Source organism: Antennarius striatus, chromosome 3 (genome assembly GCF_040054535.1).
Source record: "Antennarius striatus isolate MH-2024 chromosome 3, ASM4005453v1, whole genome shotgun sequence".
NCBI lineage: Eukaryota > Metazoa > Chordata > Actinopteri > Lophiiformes > Antennariidae > Antennarius > Antennarius striatus.
In genome coordinates, this window is record NC_090778.1 from 11,420,175 (window position 1) to 11,442,124 (window position 21,950).

Consider the following 21,950-nt stretch of genomic DNA (forward strand, 5'->3'; position numbering starts at 1 on the left):
TAACCTGACATCAGAACATATCACATCTAGCTGCCATGCAGGGAGGATTTATAATGTGAAATGGAGTTTATTCTTTTCAATGAGAAAGAATGGATTTGGTAATGAAGAAGCAACCCTGATCGAAAAGTGCATTGATCGGTTAAACCAGTGCATTGTCAGTATGGGAAGAGTTTATGGATAAAGGGCTGACTAGTTGTGGCATCCATGATGGTGAATACTAAGTTTTCACTGTTTTATTGTAAACCTTTCATCACACGGAAGCTATGTGGATGAGGAGACGCATCCTGGGTGAGAAGAAAACATTCGTGTTGCAGCTGTTCTTTTTAAACTCAAGGTCATGCAAAAGTGTCAGCATCAATCACAGTGAAGAACAAAATGTGGGAACACATGGTTTTTTTATGCGGCCTATTTTCCCATTAACCATCAAAATCATTGTTAAGTAGAAAAAAAGTGGCTAATCTCCCTGAAATGTGTACAGTCTGTAAAACTTAATAAGGCTTTAAACGTCCTGTCAGTTGCACATACTGCAGGTTCATCCAGTGTGTCCTGATTGTTTTCACCATAAACCCAGTGACCCTGTTTCCTGTTTGCATTGTGTTCATGCAAAATGTGCTCCACAGCAGCCCATATGGAGTCCTTATGAATCTCCAATGAAATGAACTTAATTATTAAGACGACAAAACACGACAACAGAGTTCAGCTGTGCGTTTCTACTGCAACTGATTGTGTTAGGTGGCCGACAACAGTTATAGAGCACTGAGAAAAGGCCACTTTGCTCACCGCTTGCTGAGGGAGGACACATACACGCACGCACACGCACACACACACACACACACACACACACACACACACACACACACACACACACACACACACACACACACACACACACCTTACAAATCCAGCTGCATAAATTTGAAATCTGTGATTTGGGGTTAGGCTTGATTTAAATTTTGATAAGCGAGGAGTCAAAAATGCTTCAAATTTTCTGGGTTGGGGTTAGGGTTGTACACAAAGGTACACTGTCTTCCTTTGTGCACATTGAATTGGTTGGACAAAACAAGTTCGTCATGACTCCTGAAGGAGTCATAGAGAAGGAAGAGACTCTTCTTCTGAACAACCTCCTGGTACTTCATTGACAGTCTCTTAAAAACAAATTTACATACCTCCACACCCAGTGCCTCAGCAACAGCAACACCAGCTCACAGTAGCTACCACACAGTGGTAGATGAGGAGACGGGGAAGACTGAGAAGCCGTAGAGAGTAGAAAAACTAAAAGTGAAGAAAACAGAGCACAATGTTTTCCTTTTTACATATCCTAACACTCATGATACTCAGCGTGTCTTGACTTGTGAGGACAGGCCAAGCTTTGAATAATTCCCTCACTTGGCTGAAAGCACGCTGACTCTGGCTCACAGTTGGTAACAGAAGAGGGGAATAACTCTAAAGCCCAGAAACGTGTACATATTTGTTACTGTTGCCCATTTACTGCTGGTTGACCTCTGGGTGGCGCCCTGCAGAGGTCAAGTTGTGGGCAACGCCCTTGTTCTTTCATGCCATGGGATTGGAACACCCATAAAACTACCAACCACTAAGACGGAGAAACAGACCCGGTTATTACAGACACATCGTGCTTATTATCGTGCCACTGTGACTCTCATCCTGCCGTGTTCAAAGGCTTACATTTGTTTAATCAAAGCACCTCTCTCAGTGTTCTTACCCGCTCCCATTTCTCTTTTTGAACTTATATCAAGTGCAACTCTATAATTCCTCTTTCACCTTGTGCAAATCACCACCTGCTCATGCGGTCGGTCAGTTGAACCTGCATGCAAAGCTGCTGGATTCCTTCCAGCCTCAGGATCTGTGGTGCTGGTGGTGGTGTATGGGTAGCCTCCATCGGACTTTATGGGGCGTGACGGATGCGATTGTCATGCAAAGCTCAAAACCACGAGAGAAAGAAGTGTCTCCAAACAACTAAAGTTGAATGCGTCGCTCCGGTCCTTGATCCGAGGAGGCAGTCTTGGAAGACAACATGACATTAAGCTGTCAAGTCACTGCCGGTTGTGTGCAGCCGTCAGGCTTGGAAGAGATAAACAATGTTTAGGTGAGAGAGTACATGCATGCGGCCAGAATAGTGGTTAGTGAGGTTTTGTTGTCCGAAAATCAGTAGAGGACCTCTGGAGTTTTTTTTTTTTTTTTGAATGAGCTGCGATGCTGTGCTTTTAGATCAACATGTACGAATTAATTCATAAGCTTGAAACTTCTGCTTTTCTTTCCCAATTTTAATACCGTAATGAGCAAACTGTGTTCCCTGAAGTCTTCTTTTGCTTTGACGTTTGTGTATGCATGAGGAGTCCCACTCCATTCTGTGCTGAATGACATTCTGTCTCTGCCCGTGCGCTCCGCGGCCATCGGAGCCCATCAGATGGAACACACTCCAGGGCGACTGGGTAAATCAAATAGTCAGAGAACAGTAATGAAATGCCATAGAGCCTTATGTTCTATGAATTCTATTAACTGCCAAACAAGCCATTGTTTTCATTATCAAGACTCAATTTAATTCAGAGAGAATGGAATTTTAAAAGAGGCTTTAATGCCCCCAGGGACGAAGTGGCTCATGTGTGAAAATGTCAATACAAAATAGAATGTAGTACCTCAAAACTAGATTCATCCATGAATGTAAAATCGTGCGATTAAAAGAAACTTCAGCTTTACTCTTCCCTGCACTTATGTTGGTGTTTCTGTATCTTACATAATTCATGAACAAAACATTAGAAATTGGTTTTTATTTGTTTGTTTTGGTGCAGTCTCAAGTTCAATTCTGACTTCCTGTGTTTGTCTCTTTGGGTGTGCCATTAATAACATTTTTGACACTCTATGATTAAATAAATGAGCTTTCATCTTCTATTTGACTCAAACATGTTCAAACGACTCACTGGTTAGTTGGTTGCTTCCACAGAAAATCGGGACAGAGTTTCAAAGCGACCGCGTACTTTTGTGGTGTCAGATGCAATTCTAGTTTTGAGAAGAGTAACCAAGAACATAACATAACAGGAGGATATTGAATTGCTACTGTGTGACACATGACCTGTCCTGCGAACCTAGTTCTTTTTATATTGCAGTTATGTTTGGGACAGAGCCATGACGTTCTGTGTCCTACTGCAGCAGAGTAATGGCAACCACTTTAAGTAAATGGAGGGTAATTTTGCTCCTGAGCCCGAGGGGCTGGGTAGTGTCCAGCTGCTGGAGTTTGTAGCAGAAGACACAAATTCGCAACTTCTTTACAGGAAACACCCACCTACCGCACTCATCCCAGAAGGCTGAGCAAGTGGACATGGATAAGTGGACGAAACAAACATTTGGATGAGTTGAAAGAGCAGACATAGCTAAGTGAACAGCAAACAAAAGAACAAAGCTGGAAAGGGGGGTAGGGCTGAGAAGAGGTGATCGGATCAGAGAACACACAAGGTGGGTGGATGCAATGTTTGGCTATCGTCGTTTTGATAGAATACGGATATAAATATGCATTAACTCAAGCAAAGCCCTGCTTTACTTAACTGAGCTTTAATAGCTCATGTATTTTATTAAAGCACAGGAACATCCAAGTCAACCATTTCCACAAACAGCCATTGTCCCTCAAGCTGTGGAGCCTGATATCCCACTGCAATACAAGAACCTTTGAAAGAGGCTCAAAATGAAAAGGATGAAACCCAAGTCACTAAGAGGCCCTGATTTAGTTGTCTGCCCTGCATCCAAGGTGAATAAAGCTCCCTGAGGTGAGCACAAAAAAGGTTGGGCCTGCAGCAGCTTACGTGGCACCAGCCCACAACCAATGCAAAGCAGTGGTCACAGTTGGCCGATATCGTGAAACAGGATCTACTGGCCCTCAATAGATCCTCCATAATGGATCCTCTTCCCGTGGAGGCTAGTGTGGGATGCCCCCTGTTCTTTTACCAGAGCCATCTGGTTCCCAGTACTGCTGCTCTTCCCACAGCCACACAAACCACAGTGAAAAAGGATCGCTTTCACAATCAAGATCAGAAACAAGAGACATGGCTGGTTAAGAGGGGTCTGAATGGTTGGTGCTGTGGTCCCCCTGTGCAGCAGCCTGCATTGCTGATGTTGTTGGGTTCTTGGACATGCATTGTACTGCAGTTTTGTTATTTCAGACAAATAACAAAATGTGTGTTGTGTTCAAGCTTTAGTCATTTGAATATGTAATCAAAAGCAAGTGATGCAAACGTGATGGGCAAAAGGGACTGCGATTAAAATGAACATACGCTTTGGAATTGATGATTGCAGGTACATCTAAACCCAATTCGGGGTGCGAGGCTATCATGTATAGATCTGAAATGTAAAGACATTTTAGCATGCAAAGGAATGCTGAGGAAATTGACCAAGGCCTCCATCTGCAGTTTCCAGAGATAGACCGACCAAATTTGTTTGATGTGTGATGCGTCACTCGTCCCAAATGAGCATGCTAAAGATTCATTGGATGCAGATGCAAGCATGTTTGTGTTCCACACAATGGGTCTGTTCATCCACCACAGCACACAATAAGTAAAAGTCGATTACAGTTGTTTCGATGTGTACTCATATTGTCCCAAGACTTAATGAAATCCTCCACTCATCTGCTTTTGTTACAAAACTTAATTCAGGCTAGTTTTACATTTGGAGCTGCATTAAATTGTGATGTTTTCCTCAGATCAGATTTCGTTGTTTTGATCACTCACATTCATAATTACACGAGATGGGTTTAATGTGAAAAGCATCTATGCTTCAAAATAGCTGACATATGCACAGTGATATGTGTGTAAATGACAAATAACTTTATATTTGTGAGACAACTCGTGGTTGTTCAGCTCAAACTGACTCTCTGTTAAGAGATTAATGCATGACTTGTTCAATTTTTCATCAAGGCAAAACATTTCAAGCTTCAATCACTACATCCTGGTATGGTGAAAGAAGCCTCTGCATTTGATAAGTTTAAGTCTAGTAACAGGTTCCCTTCTGTCCAGGTTGAAATGAGACTTGTTTGATTTGGTCGTTCACTTAACAAAGAAAACCATGTGAACTTTTTTTTTTTAGCCGCGGTTCATTTGTACTTCTTGAAAGAAACGCTTCCTGTTGTATTTCTGAGTGATTTTGGGATGTGCTTTTTTGCAGCTTACTCAATATCATTTAAATATGTATTGGACTAACTGTATCCTTCGTAACATGACATACCACATGTTTTGTGACCTCTCTATAAAATGACAAACAACTTCTTACCAGAGTGCACCAGAGAGCTAAATTTGACCTTCTCTTCCAAACAGTCAAATGGGCTCACTGCAAGAAGATGCTTTTCAGGACTTTATTTGAGTGTTAAAGGTCTTCCTGCTGCTTTACCAATGCTTCAGCTTCTCCCTGACGAGACTTGTAATTCACTATAAATTATATTTAATAATCATGTATGAAAAAACAAGTTTTAATGTTGAGCATCTTTGCTTTTTGCAGAAACAGGGCATGTCGCTTTGCTTCCTCCCCTCGACCCAAGACCTTTATTTATCCCAGTCAGACCTCATCTTCCCCAGACCCTGTAATCAGGGTTTGGGGGGAGGGGGGATGAACACAATCTCCTGCAACAGTTCTGTCAGACTTTCAGCTTAAACCAAACCACATATAATTTACATTCCTTAGGTACTGGCTAACCTGAGCACAAACAGGACGATCGAAAACAGGTGTGTTTAGCAGCGCCCCATTTTCGTTCATGGTTCACCTTTTTTTGAGACTTTCTGTTTGCTGAAAGTACCTTAACATACAGGTTCAAAGGTTCATTACATGAATCTGAGGTTTATCACTGCATGAATCAAAATATTATCATTCAAACAACATGAAACCAACCTACGAGGAAATCATCCCACGAGAGTGGCCGGGAGTCAAGCCGAAGCTACACAGTTTACATAATGTTGCCGCAAATTGAATAGTGCCTTTAGAGAGGTTGGATCATTGTGAAAGGAGAGGAGTTAAGGCACTGACAGACATGTGCACTCCGACACACTCACACATACACGCTCACACACAAACACACTTCGTAGGTGATGTCTACAGTTGATATAGGAGTGATGGGTGAGAATGACATCGCCACAATGATACTGGAGAGAACAAAAGTGTGTGTGTGTGTGTGTGTGTGTGTGTGTGTGTGTGTGTGTGTGTGTGTGTGTGTGTGTGTGTGTGTGTGTGTGTGTGTGTGTGTGTGTGTGCGTGCGTCAAAAGCGATCCCCTCATCTTTAAATACAAATGCTGTACTGATGGAAATTGCTCTGTTTAATTCTTACCGTAAGTACATCTGTGGGACGTATGGGTATGAAGGGGTGGGGGGAGATAACTAAAGACTGGGAAAGATGTGGGCAGGAGTGAAGATTTCTGGGTGATTTGTCACAGTATATGTTTATCAGAGTGCAAGTTGACAGAGTGATAATTTTGCCCACACCCCCATGTGAGACTTGCACGCCCATTAGCAACATCGAGCCGTCATGTCTTGTATCACAGATGCTGGTTTTCAAAGGTTGCGTTTGATTAGAGAACCATAGGGGAATTTGTTTTCCTCACATTAGACATGCAGTAGCATGACATATTTGCAGTTCTCTTAAGATCTGTTTTGGTTGTTTGCTAATAAAAGGTCCCAGCATGCAGCTGTGCCACAGAGGAACTCTGGAATGAGATTTCTACCTTCAAACTCAGACCTCTGGCATTGTAGATGCTAACTCTGTGTTTGCTGTTAATTTTACAAGTCTCTGCTTTGCAAGCCTCGTCTGTGACATGGATAAATGAGAAATAAACCCGGTGTTCATTTCATTGGTGCTGTGCACTCGAAGGAGAAAATTAGAGACTTGGTTAACAATCTGCGGGATCATATAAACTGTCTTTGTCCCACCCTGACTCACTCTGCCGCTCTGTTTTCCTCTCTTCTCTTATTTCTGCTTATTTCTGCTTCCCCTGCCACCGCTTCGTCTTTCACAACCATTTTCTTCGGTCTCAAAGGTCAGCTTCATTTGCAGTTGAGTTAAATTTGCAATCGATAGATCCCTGACAATTATGCACCTTTTTTAAAGCTCCAACTCAAAGCATCCCATTCTGACTTCCCTATCGATGCCTCCTCCCTCCTGAGCTCATTCATAGTCCGTGTGTGTGTGTGTGTGTGTGTGTGTGTGTGTGTGTGTGTGTGTGTGTGAATCAAGGACACCTCCTTGAGGTGAAGAACCTTTTAATCATGTTTGGAAATGTTTTTTCAACAGATGTTGCTCATGAGTTGAGGAAACAGCAAGTAGATTCCCGGGTGAGGTAATTGAATGTGACACCTCATCCACCCACATGTCAGGTTAGCTGCTGGGCCCCTGATGTCAACATTTTGCCAGTGGAATTTTTGTTTTTTTTACCCTGAAATGTCCTTTACGTCATTGTCAGAGTCTGCAATCCATCTAGTCACTCCCTGATCATCCGCCAAGCAAAACCAAAAGTTGTCTCACCTCGTTCCATCCTTGTCCGCTCTCAGAGCCAAACCCATGCCCTTGTTCCTCAATGCTGCGTCAGGCTGCACTCTGGACGCTGTGGGAAATCCTACGAAAGTTATTTTATTTGCTTTAGTATGTTTGTTGATTGATTTTGTAAAATCACTGGAAGACCTAACAGAACATAGCAGCTTGTGGAACAAAAAAAAAAAATCCCAAAAACCTTTATGTTTTCCATTTTTGTGACAAGCAACTTCAATCAGGGGTTTTTTGGCAGTGTGTTAACCCACCGCTGGCTCCAACAGATTAAAGTCTTTCCATTATGGAACTAAATCATAGGGGCCATACTAGAATGAGATGGGGCCATGTTTTATAGGTGCTACCCAGTAACTTTGGCAGGGAGTCCTGTGGCTCTGTGGCTACTGTGGTGGTGAACTCAGGAGATGGTGCAGCTCAGCTCTCAGAGGAAGAATGGTGGTGATGGAGGCTATTTTAAGTGTGAATGAATCCTGGTTTATGACATGGTTATCTGAGGCTACAACCTATCACAAACAAATGAAGCAGAAGAAAGGGAGCATAAATTCCCATTGAGCCATTGTTTGGACATTTAACTAGTTAAAGGAATGTTTTCTTGTGAGTTGTCATTGGCCACCTTTCATGGGGTCATTTACCGAAAACTTTTCATAGGACAAAAGATTAGAGAAGCAGAGGGATTGAGGTGAAATCACTCTTTAGCTATAAATGAGTTCATTACCAGATCTTAACTGAGATTGTGGAACCTGGAACCTGGATAATAAGAGTGCAAACAGGCCTCCTGTCATCCTCTGAAGTGGTTTTGATGTGGAAATAGATGCTGTTTTGTAAAGAGGAACCGGATTTGTGTTGCTGCCAGCTGTGTCACCCAAACACTACCCCCCCCCCCACCTTCCAGAAAAGAAATCTGTAATCTGCTGCATCTGGCCTCCTTTAGCCTGTCCCTGGCCTCTGTTCTACTACACTGACATTAATGAGGCTCACAACAGTAATGGCTACCAGGACCCAGTGGAAGGGGAACATACTGAAGCAGCTTGCCTATTAGTTATCTGCAGTCTCGCTCATGTTTGTTGACACTGGAAGGTCTCTAAATTCTTCTATGTCCTGAACATTGTAGCATCATTTTTAGGTGGCAGTTGCCACGCAAATGACGTTTCAGATCCACGTTTTATTGTGCGTGAACATATAATTTTATTCTAATGGAAATATCACTGATCCACGAGAGCTGTTTTTGCTGTACCCAGAGCTCAAAGCATATAATAAAGATGGAAGGAGGCTCTTTATGTCAGCCCTCTGCGAGGAAGCAGTCGTCTCTAATTATCGCTGCTTTTCATCCCTTGTAGCAAACACAACAAATAAGCGCTCATGTGTCACCTGAAAACAGGCTTCAGAGAAGCCATTTGTTTGTGAGCCTGTTTGTTTGTTTTCTTCAGATCATAAGGAAACTTTATTATTTATTTTTTCCTCCTTTTTTCTCATAGCATCAAGTGCATTTGAAGTTGCAATGTGGAAATCATTAGCCACAGATCCCAACAAATGTAATAACAGGGCGATTTGCTCTCTCTCAATGATGCTGTCCATGTTCTTTCTTTTTTTCTGCTCTCATTGCCGGGGTGGTGCAGTATTCTGTCAGTGCAGGGCTTGGTCAAGGGCGAGTCTTCCTTTTCCCTTTCCCGGACTTTTTCTATTTGTAGATCTGCATGCATTTTATAGGAGGCTTCCCCCCCCTTCTCTCCATCTTTCATGCAGTGGTGGTTCTGTTTCCCATCACGACCTATGATGAAACCACAAGAAAGCTAAAGCACATGTGACCAGAGCGCAACAGTTGCTTGGTTACAAGAAAAGGGCTGTGAGTTTGGGGCTGGGTATGCCTGGATTGGGGAGTGAGTCTGAAGTGGCGGCCGTCCAATCAGCAGATGAGCTCTTAATTTCCTCCAGGACAAGGATTAAATGCTCATATTCACATTGCTCAAACATTCAACTGGCCTTTTTACGTCCACTTGATTGATGTGTGGCCATCCACAAAGCTCTTAATTTGGACCATAGATCATTACGAATGCCCCACTTATCTTCTCTGTCCTTGCAGATCGGACATTTACCGTTCTCATACCAAATGACTGCTTGAATGCACACAGAGCACCTTGTATCTCCTACTGGTGGCGATACGCTGCTGTATTTAGTGTCACATCCTGGAAAACAAACTTGGTCACAAAATGGTAGAATGATTTCCAGTAACAGCTAATTCCAAGAAGGCTATGTGCAGACAACTTCTCCATCATCCTAAAGTTTCCTGAAGGAGGAAAGGAGAGGAGACATTTACAAAGTCATTTTCCTTTTTGTTGTTGAACAGCGCATTGAGCAGCGCTGCATGTGGCCAAGTTCAGTCATTTTAATACCCGCTGTTTTCTAGGAGGAGATGTTTGAAGGACGTGTGCTCATTTGGGATGCAGCCGGGTGCCCCATCCCCGCCTGATGTTATCCACTCCGACTGGGGCAGTAACAGTCATGATTGCTTTTGGGGAGCAGTGACTCATGATTGTGCTTGTATTGCTGCCAAATTCTCAATAGCAGGGTTTCCTTGTCTTTCTGTTGCCATGGCTGTTGGCATCCAGAAATATGTAATGTCAATGTAATGATACTTCTTTGTGTGGTTCCGTATTCCCAAAGATTGTGTGATATTGTTTGATTCGGATCCACATACAGTTATTCTTTTTTTCACTAGGGCAGGTAACATGGTGGCACCTCCAAAGCCAAAGATTGAACCACAAGGATCATGTGCATCTTTTGCAGTTTAGACCTTGCAAATGTAGATTTTTCAACACCTTGTCTGTCCTGTGGTTATAACCTAGATGGTTGTTTCCTTGTGTAGGGGTAGTAAGAACATGAGCGCCATTGTTGTCCTATCTTTTGGTGTGATCTGCCATAGCCACGATCCTGTGAGCGGATTTTTCAATCTAGTGATTGATATGCTGCCATGCCCCGCCGATATTAAGTAGCTAAAAAGGAGGGGGGGGGCTTTTACGGGTAACAGAGTGGAATTATAATCACAGACACCTGAAAGCCTGAAGCTCATTGAGCTACTGCCAGATTTACAATGGAGTGATGAACTTCAATGAACAAAAAAATCCACATCAGCTTTAATCAAAATCAAATAAAGCTAATAAAATGAGAGCAGCCTCCGATTTACTCCAAATTGAAGCATTAGCAGCGCATTTTTTGGAGGATGCAAGAGATTGTAACGTGTATGTAAGTCAACTACCCTAGATATCGCACATTATTGAGGTATGGGAAATGAATTAATACATACAAAGGTCTAAACACATTCCCTTTATTCAATTCACATTGTTTTCATGCATCTCCTAATGTCATCAGCACAGAGAAGATTGATTTGAGAGTCCTTCACTTCCCACAAATACAAAGAATAGCAATTTTACCCATTGCTGCGAATCTTACCTGGTTCCTGTCAACCTGTGAAACAAAATTTAGAGGTCACCAGCTGAGGATAAACCCTACAACAGACTGCAAACGATGTTTTACAAAGCTGTATATGTGATCCCTATCTGAGTAAAGTTTGTCTCGGAATGGCAAAGCAGCAATGGAGAAAGAGTAGAGCGTTCTGACAGTGGAGAACAGACGATATGAAGGGAGAGAGGAAGTTGGAAAACCTCGGACTTGAAAGAGAATGAGAAAGACCCCGAGCACAACTGGCTCACTGAGGGATGTAATGACTGTCATGTTGCAATGCATGAGCTCATACTCGGCCCAGACGGCGTACCCTGATGAAAGGCTCCGATCATTGGCTAACTGTGTATCATAAAAACAAAATCCGTCAGCTCCCTTCAAATAAATGGATACAGTTTCTACTTCTTATTTGATTGACAGGCACAATGCAAAATTGTCAGAATATACATCTCCCCACGTATATACTGTATTTGAATAAGCTCACGACAGCGAAGACAAAGGGCGCTTCGGCGTTATGGCCCGGCCATCCGGGTAGACTCCAGCTTTGTCAGTTTGGTCCTGGTGAATAAAGCATCGGGGTTCCCCACATGACAACGTGAGGTCCGTCATAATCAAATAATATTAAACCGCTATGTTTGACGAAGCCAAAATGGCTCCGTAAGTGAGAGACACGGACAAATGTGAAGACTGGAACTAACTTTGCTAGCCGCCCGATTTTCCGGGTAGATGCTGGAAGCGTGACAACGTGAGGTTTTCAAGTGAGCTTATTCAAATATATAGGTGGGGATTATAATATACTATATATACAGTATAGATGTATTTTTTTATATGTATATATATGTATATTACGTATATATACACACACACACATACAAATTACATACAGTATATAATAATTCAGTAAATATTTCTAGCTCTTTTAACAGACATTGCAATAATGTGTAAATGCATGTGCAAGTAATCATAAGTTACATCATTTTTCCCCAGTTGTAATGCAATCCAAGGAGGAATTCAGTTGTAGGTGTTAAAACTTTTTTGACGCGAGCTCCCTAAGGCTGAGAATGATGATCGGTGATGGCTCGTCACGCTCTCATCAGCCATTGTTTATTTGAATTCCCTCTTTCAGGGAAGAAAAGCCTTCCACCAGCCATTGTTTTGCCTTGGGAACCGAGCTTTCTTTCTCTCTCATTCCTTGTCACTTACTTGGCCATATGGTTGTCGTATACTTCCTGGAAATTCAAACCATGTTTGCTTTTGTTTTTTATCAGCAGCCATTTTTTCTGTACTCCAGCATTGACATTAATTGAAACAATAGTGTGATTAATTTGGCTGTAACACGTTTGGTCAGAGCTGAAACGAAATGAACCTCTGCAAAGGACACATTCCAAACGTATTGACTATGATCATTCCAGACACGTTTAAAACATTTTCATAGCACGAGATTATTCCACCGATTCCAGATTCCTAATAAAGCAGGTCACATATGTGACTGCCTTTTACTTGCTTGTTTATAAGCTCTCACCAAGCTTTTGATTTTCTTCTTAATAGATTGTCCAGTCCCTTATTACTCTAAAGCAGGGGTCACCAAATGGCGGACCGCCGTCCGGATCCGGACCGCATGATGGTTCTGTCCGGACCCGTGACAATGAGTGGACGAAATTTATGTTTAATCCTCCGTCAGGCAGCATTTTACCTCATATAGTCTGAACACGTAACATTAATTCATTAATAACGTGAATCGCCACTACGGAACAAAGTACAGAGCTTTTGCGCAGAATTATCTCCTGAAGTCCGAGCTGAGGGTAAAATGACCGAGAAAAATGCAAACGAACGTTCACTAAAGGCATGGTGGAGTTTGGGGCAACATAAAACATCTTTTAGTGATGGGACAGTTGTGAATAAGTGCTTAAAAGCTGTTGTTGACACGTTGTTTGAGGGAAAACAGAAAGATGAGATGTGTGGAAAAACTCCCAATGTCAGCTTCAACAGCAACCAGAGAATCAGAAATATTAACATCTTGATGCAACTATTCAGAGAACACTATGCATATCTATGGACATGAGTTGTAGCTTGTGTGTGTGTGTGTGTGTGTGTGTGCCAGGTTCCTTCACAAAGACAAGGAGCTCTTTGCTGAGTGTAACACCACTATGAAACACACACAAGGGGAGAGGACATACAGTACATGCAGCAATAAAAGAGATGCTGACAAAGTCCAGTGGTCTCTTTCACCACAGATGACAGAGACCACCACAAGGTGACCACCACTACAACAAGGTGTGCACAGGCACACTTTGTACACAGACACACCTTGTGTACAAGTAAATTATTGGCAGGCCACATGCCCCTTTCTCTCATGAAGAAAGTTCTGTTTGTATTTTTCCCCTGAAAGAGCCAGATTTTATTTATGCTTTCTGAACATGTTAATGTTTTTTTACTTGAAGTGTTAGGCCTTCAGTTCTTAAGGCTGGGATGTCTTTAATTTACGAGAAAAAAGATTATTCAGCGCTTTTTGCACTTTAGTTTTAAATCTGAGGTTTGTGTGTGTTCTTCAATCTAACATAAAGGCTTGAAATATATTTGTCTGGGTCTACTTTTATTTATGGTGAGGTAAAAGAGCTAGCTGTGTACTCACTTAAACATATCCTGCATTGAAAATTGATAATAAATGATAATGTGGACATCGGGGCCATAAGTCACAAACTGGACTTGGGTTCGAAACTTTTACTAAGAGGAAATTTTTATAACTGGACCTTGGTAACTTTTAATCGAATACCCCTGCTCTAAAGTCTCTCATTTTCTTTCTCATTTATTGTCTTTCCAGAGTGCTTCACTGCTAATGGAGAGGACTACAGGGGGTTCCAGAATCAGACCAGCCTTCATGGTGGCAAACCCTGCCTCTTCTGGAACGAGACCTTCCAGCACCCTTACAACACACTCAAATACCCAAATGGAGAGGGCGGATTGGGTAGACACAACTATTGCAGGTGAGTTACTATTCATGATCTAGAATTTAACTACAGTAATAATAAACGACTAAAACAGTTATTGTTGTTGTAGTTTATTGGATTCATTTTTTACAATCCAAGATTGTATTGTTAATGTTATTTTTTTAAGTTATTAAGTTATTTAAGTTAAGTTATTTGAGTGTTAGAATTTTTTGTCTTGTTGTGTTTGATTGTATGAAATCATTCAGTCCAGCTGTATTTCACGTACAGGACGCTGCTCATTTTATGACAGTGTCATTTTATTTTTCATATACAGTAGATTGTAAACTTAGACGGGCCCAGAGTGTCCTCCGCCTCTCACCCGTAAGTCCACTCTGATAGGCTCCAGCAACCTCTGTGGCCTGCGAAAGGGGAAGCATCTGTGAAGATGAATGAATGAAATATATAGTTATCTACTGTCATTAAAATAGGGTATATATTCCACCACCTCAGGAAACTAGACTCTTGCGAGGATATTTCAAGCAGAGTTGGTTTTGTTAGAAATCCACATGGGAAAAAAAGCATGAAGTTATAAATTATGTGGGGTTTTTTTTATTTTATTTTGAGCCAGATTATCTATTGAAACATTTCCTTTCATAAAATAATTTTATATAAAATTGAGACTGAGCTTTAAATTGTGTTAAACACTTGGTATTACCTTCAAAAGATGAAAGTAAGAAGATATGTACAAACTGAACACCCCAGACCCCAGACTTTGAAACTAGCCTGTAGTGGAAAGTATATTTAATTTCTACATGTTCTCTACCATATAATCCATCATTTTTATTGTAATATCTCAAGGGACATATTTTGTTCATTCATGATGGCTAAAATTGATATTACTGACATCAGAAGGTCGTTCTAACATGGACAAAGACCTCACTAATGATTCAGAAGTGCATCATTGGCATTAGAGTTTTTACATGGTTCAGACATTTCTCTCTGAATCTTTTATGGTTATGCCCTAAAAGAACATTTAGCCATGTTGTCACAAGGATGCAAACATGCTTGAAGACTTGTATAAGCAAATCTTCATTTCTCATGTATGGAATGTGAAGGGATATGGTGGCTTTTGGTGTCTAGAGAACCCCATCAGTCACAGTCCAAACACAACTGTCAGTTTTGCTTGCAAGACAGTCAAGCTGTGTATATTTTGAGAGCCACACGCTTTCGTGATTCAGCTCAAATTTACCAAGACGTCCAGAACAGTGGATTGCCCAAGCCATAAGAAACAGAACACCCCCTCTTCATTGGCCAAAGCCTCTGAAACATTTCTCTTTGTCATGGTTGTAAACTCATAATGCTGAAATGCTTTGAAGTTGCATTGGAGCGGTTTGTTTTTCCTTGAAATGGATGGTAAATAAGATTTATGAGTCGGAGAGATTCAGAGGATCACGGATAGCTTTCTCCCTGCATTAGAGGCATTGAAAAAACGATTCAAAATGGACATCTTCATTGTTGGATCCAGATTTGTTTTTGGCCACCAATGCAGCTAGTAGCATTTCCAGCTCGCTGACAGCTCACAGCTTTGTTTCTCCCCGAATAGAAGGATTTCTTTCACTTTGGGCTGTATCTGCAATGACTCTCAGTCTCTCCCAGACACACTCCTCGTAAAGAGCAACCAATCAGCAGTGCTCTGCGCACCAAAGTGGTCACTTCATTGTGAAAAGATGAGGGATAGGATTTACAGCATGTCTCCACAGGGTCAAGTATTTGTGCATGTGTCCACCCACATGCACACATGTTAAGAAGTTTGCGCCTGCAGTACAGTGGGTTAACGTTCTGCAAAAAGAAAGTTCAATCAAAAAAATTGTTTTATATCTTTTTGTGGTAGTTTTGGATCGCTAATATCTGTGTTTACATGAAGTGCTGCTTAAAGTTCAAATTCTGTTTCCAGTATTTGGTGACTCTTGACTTTCTCGTGTCTTTCATCTGTGTTTGTCTTTCATCTGAGGCTTAAATTTTTGTGGATATTTCTGGCTAGAATTCCACAAGGGGAGGTTGTGTAATGAAGGGTAGAAGGAGGCTTTTTGACATGTAAAACCCAAGGCCATTGGTGGTTTTATGAAATGTGACTTGAGTCCAGGGCATGGGTGAATAATGCAATGCTCGGAATCACTGGATGATTCGGCTTTACTACACATCTTAGAAGTCAGATGATAAGATGCAGAGAAGTTATAAACACATCTCATCCTAACCGGTTTAGTAGAGAGGGCACCACAGTGGTGCTGAAGAAAGCTCTAATAGCCCCACATTTCATCTTTATAGCCTGCAATAAAGTACCAGAGTGAAAACAGGGAGAAACTGGGCAGACAGGAAATGTCACATTGTTCCCCTGGAAAAAATGGAGTACAACAGCTCTCGTGTCTAAGACGAGATGTAGCATGACATATTCCAACACTTGTTAATCAGCATGGTCCGATTCAGATTTAATTTCACTCTATAAAGTAGAAGTAAGTGATGTCTACTTTAATGTTCAGTATTGAGGGAGGTTGCTACTTCCCAGTAATTCCTTAATTTTCCACTTAAACAAGGCAAATTTTTTGTTTCTGAAGTACTTGTTCGACCTTTGCTGAAAAGATCTACTTTGTGACATTCATTAAAGCATTACAGAAATCGAAGTGCTGATTTATGTTTCATTTATTGTTCCTTCTAATCTACTGCTCCTCTCCCTCCGGTGCATTAGTGTGAGGGTGTGAAGTGACTGACGCTTCAGTGGATGGTTAAATAGCTTTACCAGTCATTTCCTGGATATTTATATGCAGATGTGTGTGTACTGTACAATTTATGGGTGTCCACTTAGGCGTCTAAGGCTTCTCCCGTTCGTAGATCAGATAATGGAAATGCCACAGAGAATAGTTTTCCTCAAGTTGATTGTAATTGAATCTCCATAATGTCGGGTGCAAATTTGAGGTCAGTCAAACTGCAGCCAAGTTTGTGTGGTTTTATTACAATCCCAAGAGATGGCTTCGTTAATCTGAAGTTAATAGAAGTGTCCCATGGGAAGATGTACTAAATGACTCCCAGGCATCAGCCAATGACAGAACAATCTCAGAATCAAAGTCTAAACCAATTTTGTGCAACCAAATATAACAAGGAGTGGTCATTTCAGTCAAATTACAAACGTGTTTATGTATGTTGAGAACACACACACACACACACACACACACACACACACACACACACACACACACACACACACACACACACACACACACACACACACATACAGTATATTTGTGTATATATGGATTTTATATATAAAATAATATAATTACTCTGTTGTATCTCAAAAATCCATCCATTTTCTTGTAGACAGGATTATCGTAATTCAGCCATTTATCTGCCTTGCGGGTCACAGGTCTGCTGGCACCTAGCCCAGCTGACTGCGGGCGAGAGGTGGGGTACACCCTGGATGAGATGCCAGCTCATCCATACATTCTCACACTCACATCTATTGACAAATTGGGGTGACCAATCCACCTAAGCTGCATGTTTTGATGGTGGGGGGGGGAACCTGGATAACCTAGGAAGAACCCACGCAGGTATAATATACAAACTTCACACAGAAAGGAATCAAATCTAGAATTTTCTTGCTGTGAGGTAACAGCGCTATCCACTGCATCAGCGTTCCACAATCTCAAAACTAAGTGTCTGAAATCCTTTGAAAAAAGAGACAAAATTACTCACGATGCTAGATACCACTAAAGTTGGGTAAGAAAATGTTAATGTGTTTTGGTGAGTTAGTCCTTACGTTAGTCAAAGAACATAGTGATGTGTTTACCAGTCACACAAAAATGTCTTTGTGCACTCCAATTAAAGTCATGAAAAACAGCATTTGCACACCCTTGTTTGATGTACATTATTAAAGGTTGGTTTGGTTTTTTTTGCATGGTGCATTTTAAGACACTCATAAATGCTCTGATTAAGGTTCCCGGGAAATTTTTATTCAAAGAAACCATTTGAATAGCATCCAGCTTGGAAAAGCTCCTTCTCTCTGTATTAAAATAGAAGGTTATAAATACCTTTATACTAAAATGTGTGGAAAAATGAACCAATCAGTCTGACTATGCTTATTAAGTGTTCAAACATCTCCTGTGATCCAAAACTGCTTCTGCTGAAGATCAGGTGGGTCGCTCCTGATGCACAAAAACATAAACCCATCAACACACACACACACACACACACACACACACACACTGTATATACCCCTTGGCAGCAACTTTTATCGACATCTTGAGTCGTTCTCTGTGCTGCTGGTTAAACGAATGGATTTCCCTCCATCGAGGTCGCTCTTATCTGCACTGTGACACCTTGGCTAATCTCAGACTGTCTGCTTTCCAACTTGTTTTCCACTCTCCCTTCCTACACACACACACACACACACACACACACACGCACACACACACCTTGAGGCAGGATTATGTGTCTCTTTCAGACGGCTAACGTTCCCATGCTTTTGCTACATGGATGTACGTAGGTATGTACATGAAAGCAAGTAGCGAGGACAAGGGTGTGATTGGGTGGGGTGTAATTGCATTGGGGTTTTACTTTTTCAAAGCAAATTGATTAAACATGGGATGGGGGGTGAAGTTGTCAATTAACAATGTTTTTATTATTATACTGGCTGGAATTCATGTCTGCCTCCTTAGGCAGTGATTATGAAACCGCATCGTGTTGCACAAGTGATTATAGATCTGATGAGACTCACTTCAAACAGGGCCATTACCTGTTGACAGCACGAAGAAGAGTTGGGCCGGCAGAATGAGACAGCGGTTGTATAATCCAGTGTTTTGTTTGTTGGATCCAGTTCTAGCGCTTTTCACTTCAGCAGTTGACTCAGGCTAAACAAACAGGTGTCTGCCTCCAATCGGGGTGGAGTGATAAATAGATCCAGGCTCATGAAATAGTGTTGAAAGTTACTGGAAAACAAAGCTGGTTTCCATGAACATGAAAAACTTTCGAGTAAAGTGAGGTTCTGGGTTGTTTCTTTTGCAATACAACAATAAGGAAGAAATGAAAATGTGACCACTCGTACTTTTCATTCTGTCATGATTGTAAACTGATAAAGCATGAATCCGTAATGATTTTGTACCTTCAACTGTCGTCAATTGGATGGTGTTTGCAAGACTTTTTGGGTGAAAAGATTTTAGTCACTTTAATGTGATCTGAGTTTAATGCAAAAAAAAAAAAAAACATACACAAAAAAAAGTCTTGTTGACATTTTTGCCAACCAATACCTCATACTGAGCATAATGAGTGAGGAGGAAACTGGATAAGAGAAGAAAAGTAATGGAAACGCCCTTCACAACTTTGGTCTGAAAAGGCAAACTGGGAAAGTGCAGCGCCCCAGGCGTCTTTCAAGATGCAACAATGGGGTGCGTCAAAAGAGAAGTGAAAAGGTCTCCTGTAATTACCATCAGTTCTAAGAGGAAATAAAAAACACTATCATCTTCGAAAGAATATGTTTTTAATTCACAACCATCGTGAGCTGGAGCTTAAAGAGCTGAAACAGTACAGAGATGAGCAGCAGCAATGTAGCCATTGTTTTATTTTCCTTTATCGACAATTCAGAAGTTGCTCTGAGCATCATGATTTTCTAAAATCACCCAGGAGACGAGGAGGCTGCACAGAGGTTTGAGAAAGTTCTCTTCAGTCCCTGCTCTCATTGCTTTTATAAAGCGAAACTAAGAAGCGAAGCACCGAGGGGCCTGTCAGCTGATCATTATGGGTGCCTTTAAGCGGTTCAAAGAGGCTGCAGCTTCAGACAAAACCTTAGACCAAAAGAGACGCCCATCTGCTATTCAGGTCTATGTCTGGCCGAGAACAAAGAGCCTTCCACCTGACCTACGACCACCTCCACCCCTCAAGAGACCCGTAGGTCTAGCCCTTGACAGATGAGCGTGAACAACCATCAAGCACCTACGGGTGTCTCAGGGGGTGATTGACACAGTCAAAATAATCTTCCTGTGAAACATCATTTAAAATTCAGTCCTCAGCAGCGTCCAGTTCCATTTCCAGTTGATCTTTATGATGGTGTTTTGCCGTCTCCTACTTTATCTTTTTCTGCTCTACTTCCACATGAAGTGAGAAAAGGGTGTGCAAATGCTGGGTTTTAATTTTGAGAAAATGGTGGCATTGACAAACGCAGTACGTTTGTAAAAATAACTAGTTCATAAAAACAAATAGGATCACCATTTTTTTCCAATTATTTTTTTCTCAATTTAAATAATAATCACTTTGATCATATAAAGAGGTGTGGATTTATTTTCTGACAATAGGTCCATCATCTCAAGAGTTCAGCATATGTCAGCTGTTTAACCCTGGTATTGTGCGATTATTTTAAAATTCAGCATGGTTGGTAATACACATTAGAGGTTTGACGGAGCATCGAACTAAAGTCCATCCATGTGGTTTCATTTTTATCCCCCAAAATAAAGGTTTTTGACTGGTGACTGGTGACTTTAAACAAAAAGATGAAAAGCAGAGACTATGACACATGATCACATTTAAACACATTGGCTGGATGAGGTTTAACTGTACCACTCTGTATCTGCAGGAATCCTGATGGCGACGTTCAGCCATGGTGCTACATTGCAGACCATGAAGATGGGATCTACTGGAGATACTGCGACATCCCGACATGCCAGAGTAAGAGATGACTGCCACCTTTTCATCCTTCTTTACCCTTATTTCAATTCTTTCTGAGGAACATCACATCATTTTTATATCTTCATTTGTTCAGCTTAAATAAATTTTATAGGGTGTATGTCTTGTTTGTAGCTATTATCATATGAAAAATGACTCTAATTGCCTCCCTTCAGCCCTCCTCCTGTCATGCACTAGCCTGCCCTTTTTTTAATACACGCTGTCAATCATTGCCTGTGTGTGTACCAAAATATGTGTGAATTTCTGGAGTTATTTGCCAGTTTCCCCTTTGGCATTGTATCATGTTTTAACAAGTTTTTGTGGTGTGAGCGATTATGTGCATCTACCTGTTACTTACGTTTGTTATGGATAAGTCTATGTGATGGACTGAGGGTTTTTTGTCTGGTCTTCTGTATCTCCTTTACAGGCTCGGTACACATTTTCAAAGCGCTGTCTTTAATTCCATTACTTTCATTCTCTCCACCTTTTTTAATCACTACTATTAAAACTAGAGAAGGATGAACCAACCTTCACTTTTTCGATGTCAACGCTCCTGAATTCCTGCAGAGCGGGTTCAGATAGAAGCTTTTGCTGCTGGCCAGTTTTTGTTTTTTGAAGCAACTTATATGCATGCATATATTTCTAGAGTAGTCAGATGTTTATAACAATTTACTTAACATTATTCAAACATTTTCCATGGGTTCAACCTGTTTTCTTGGATTTAGGTCAGAAAATTTTCTGAATTATTAAGGAGTGAATCTATTGACCTGATGCGCATGTTTTTGGAGGTGGGAGGAAGCCGGAGAACCCGGAGAGAACCCACGCAGACATGGGGAGAACATTCAAACTCCGCACAGAGCGGGACTCAAACCATTTTCCTATTTTAATCAGCTTCTCTCTAGTTACTGTTTTTCTCCTGAGTTAAATATTCGTCCAGCTTTTTGATCAAACTATGATTTATTCTGTTTCATTCTCAACTATTTAGCTTACTTATCTGTTCATTTTTGAACTAGAGTGCGACTGGAGGTGCAAAGCTGAGACTTTTTACTGCAGGAGGAACCTCCACGCTTGAAGAACCTCCAAACCCCTCCAGCTATCACACCATTTATCTTGTCTGAGTCGTACACTTCACTAAAGCCTGCTTTTTGATTGGCTTAGGTCACATTAGCGCATCTAATACCGGCTTGCTCCATAGCCTGTGTGTATCCATCTATTTGTCTGTGGTGTTTTTGCATGTTTATGTACAGAAGCTTGAGTGTTTCCCATTAGACTTCCGACTGACCTATTTCAGACAAGCGTCCATTTCGCTCAGTGTTTCTAGGCTGATATCCCA

At 41.3% G+C, this 21,950-nt stretch overlaps 1 protein-coding gene across 2 annotated transcripts in view; it reads left to right on the top strand.

Annotated features, from left to right (window-relative positions):
* Window positions 1–21,950, top strand: part of kremen1 (kringle containing transmembrane protein 1) — a 57,106-nt gene that overhangs the window by 8,242 nt on the left and 26,914 nt on the right. For both annotated transcript variants that reach the window (XM_068311779.1, XM_068311780.1), the window contains exons 2-3: window positions 13,807–13,969; window positions 20,529–20,620. In XM_068311779.1, coding sequence (XP_068167880.1) covers window positions 13,807–13,969; window positions 20,529–20,620 — 255 coding nt within the window. The remainder of the gene's footprint in view (window positions 1–13,806; window positions 13,970–20,528; window positions 20,621–21,950) is intronic.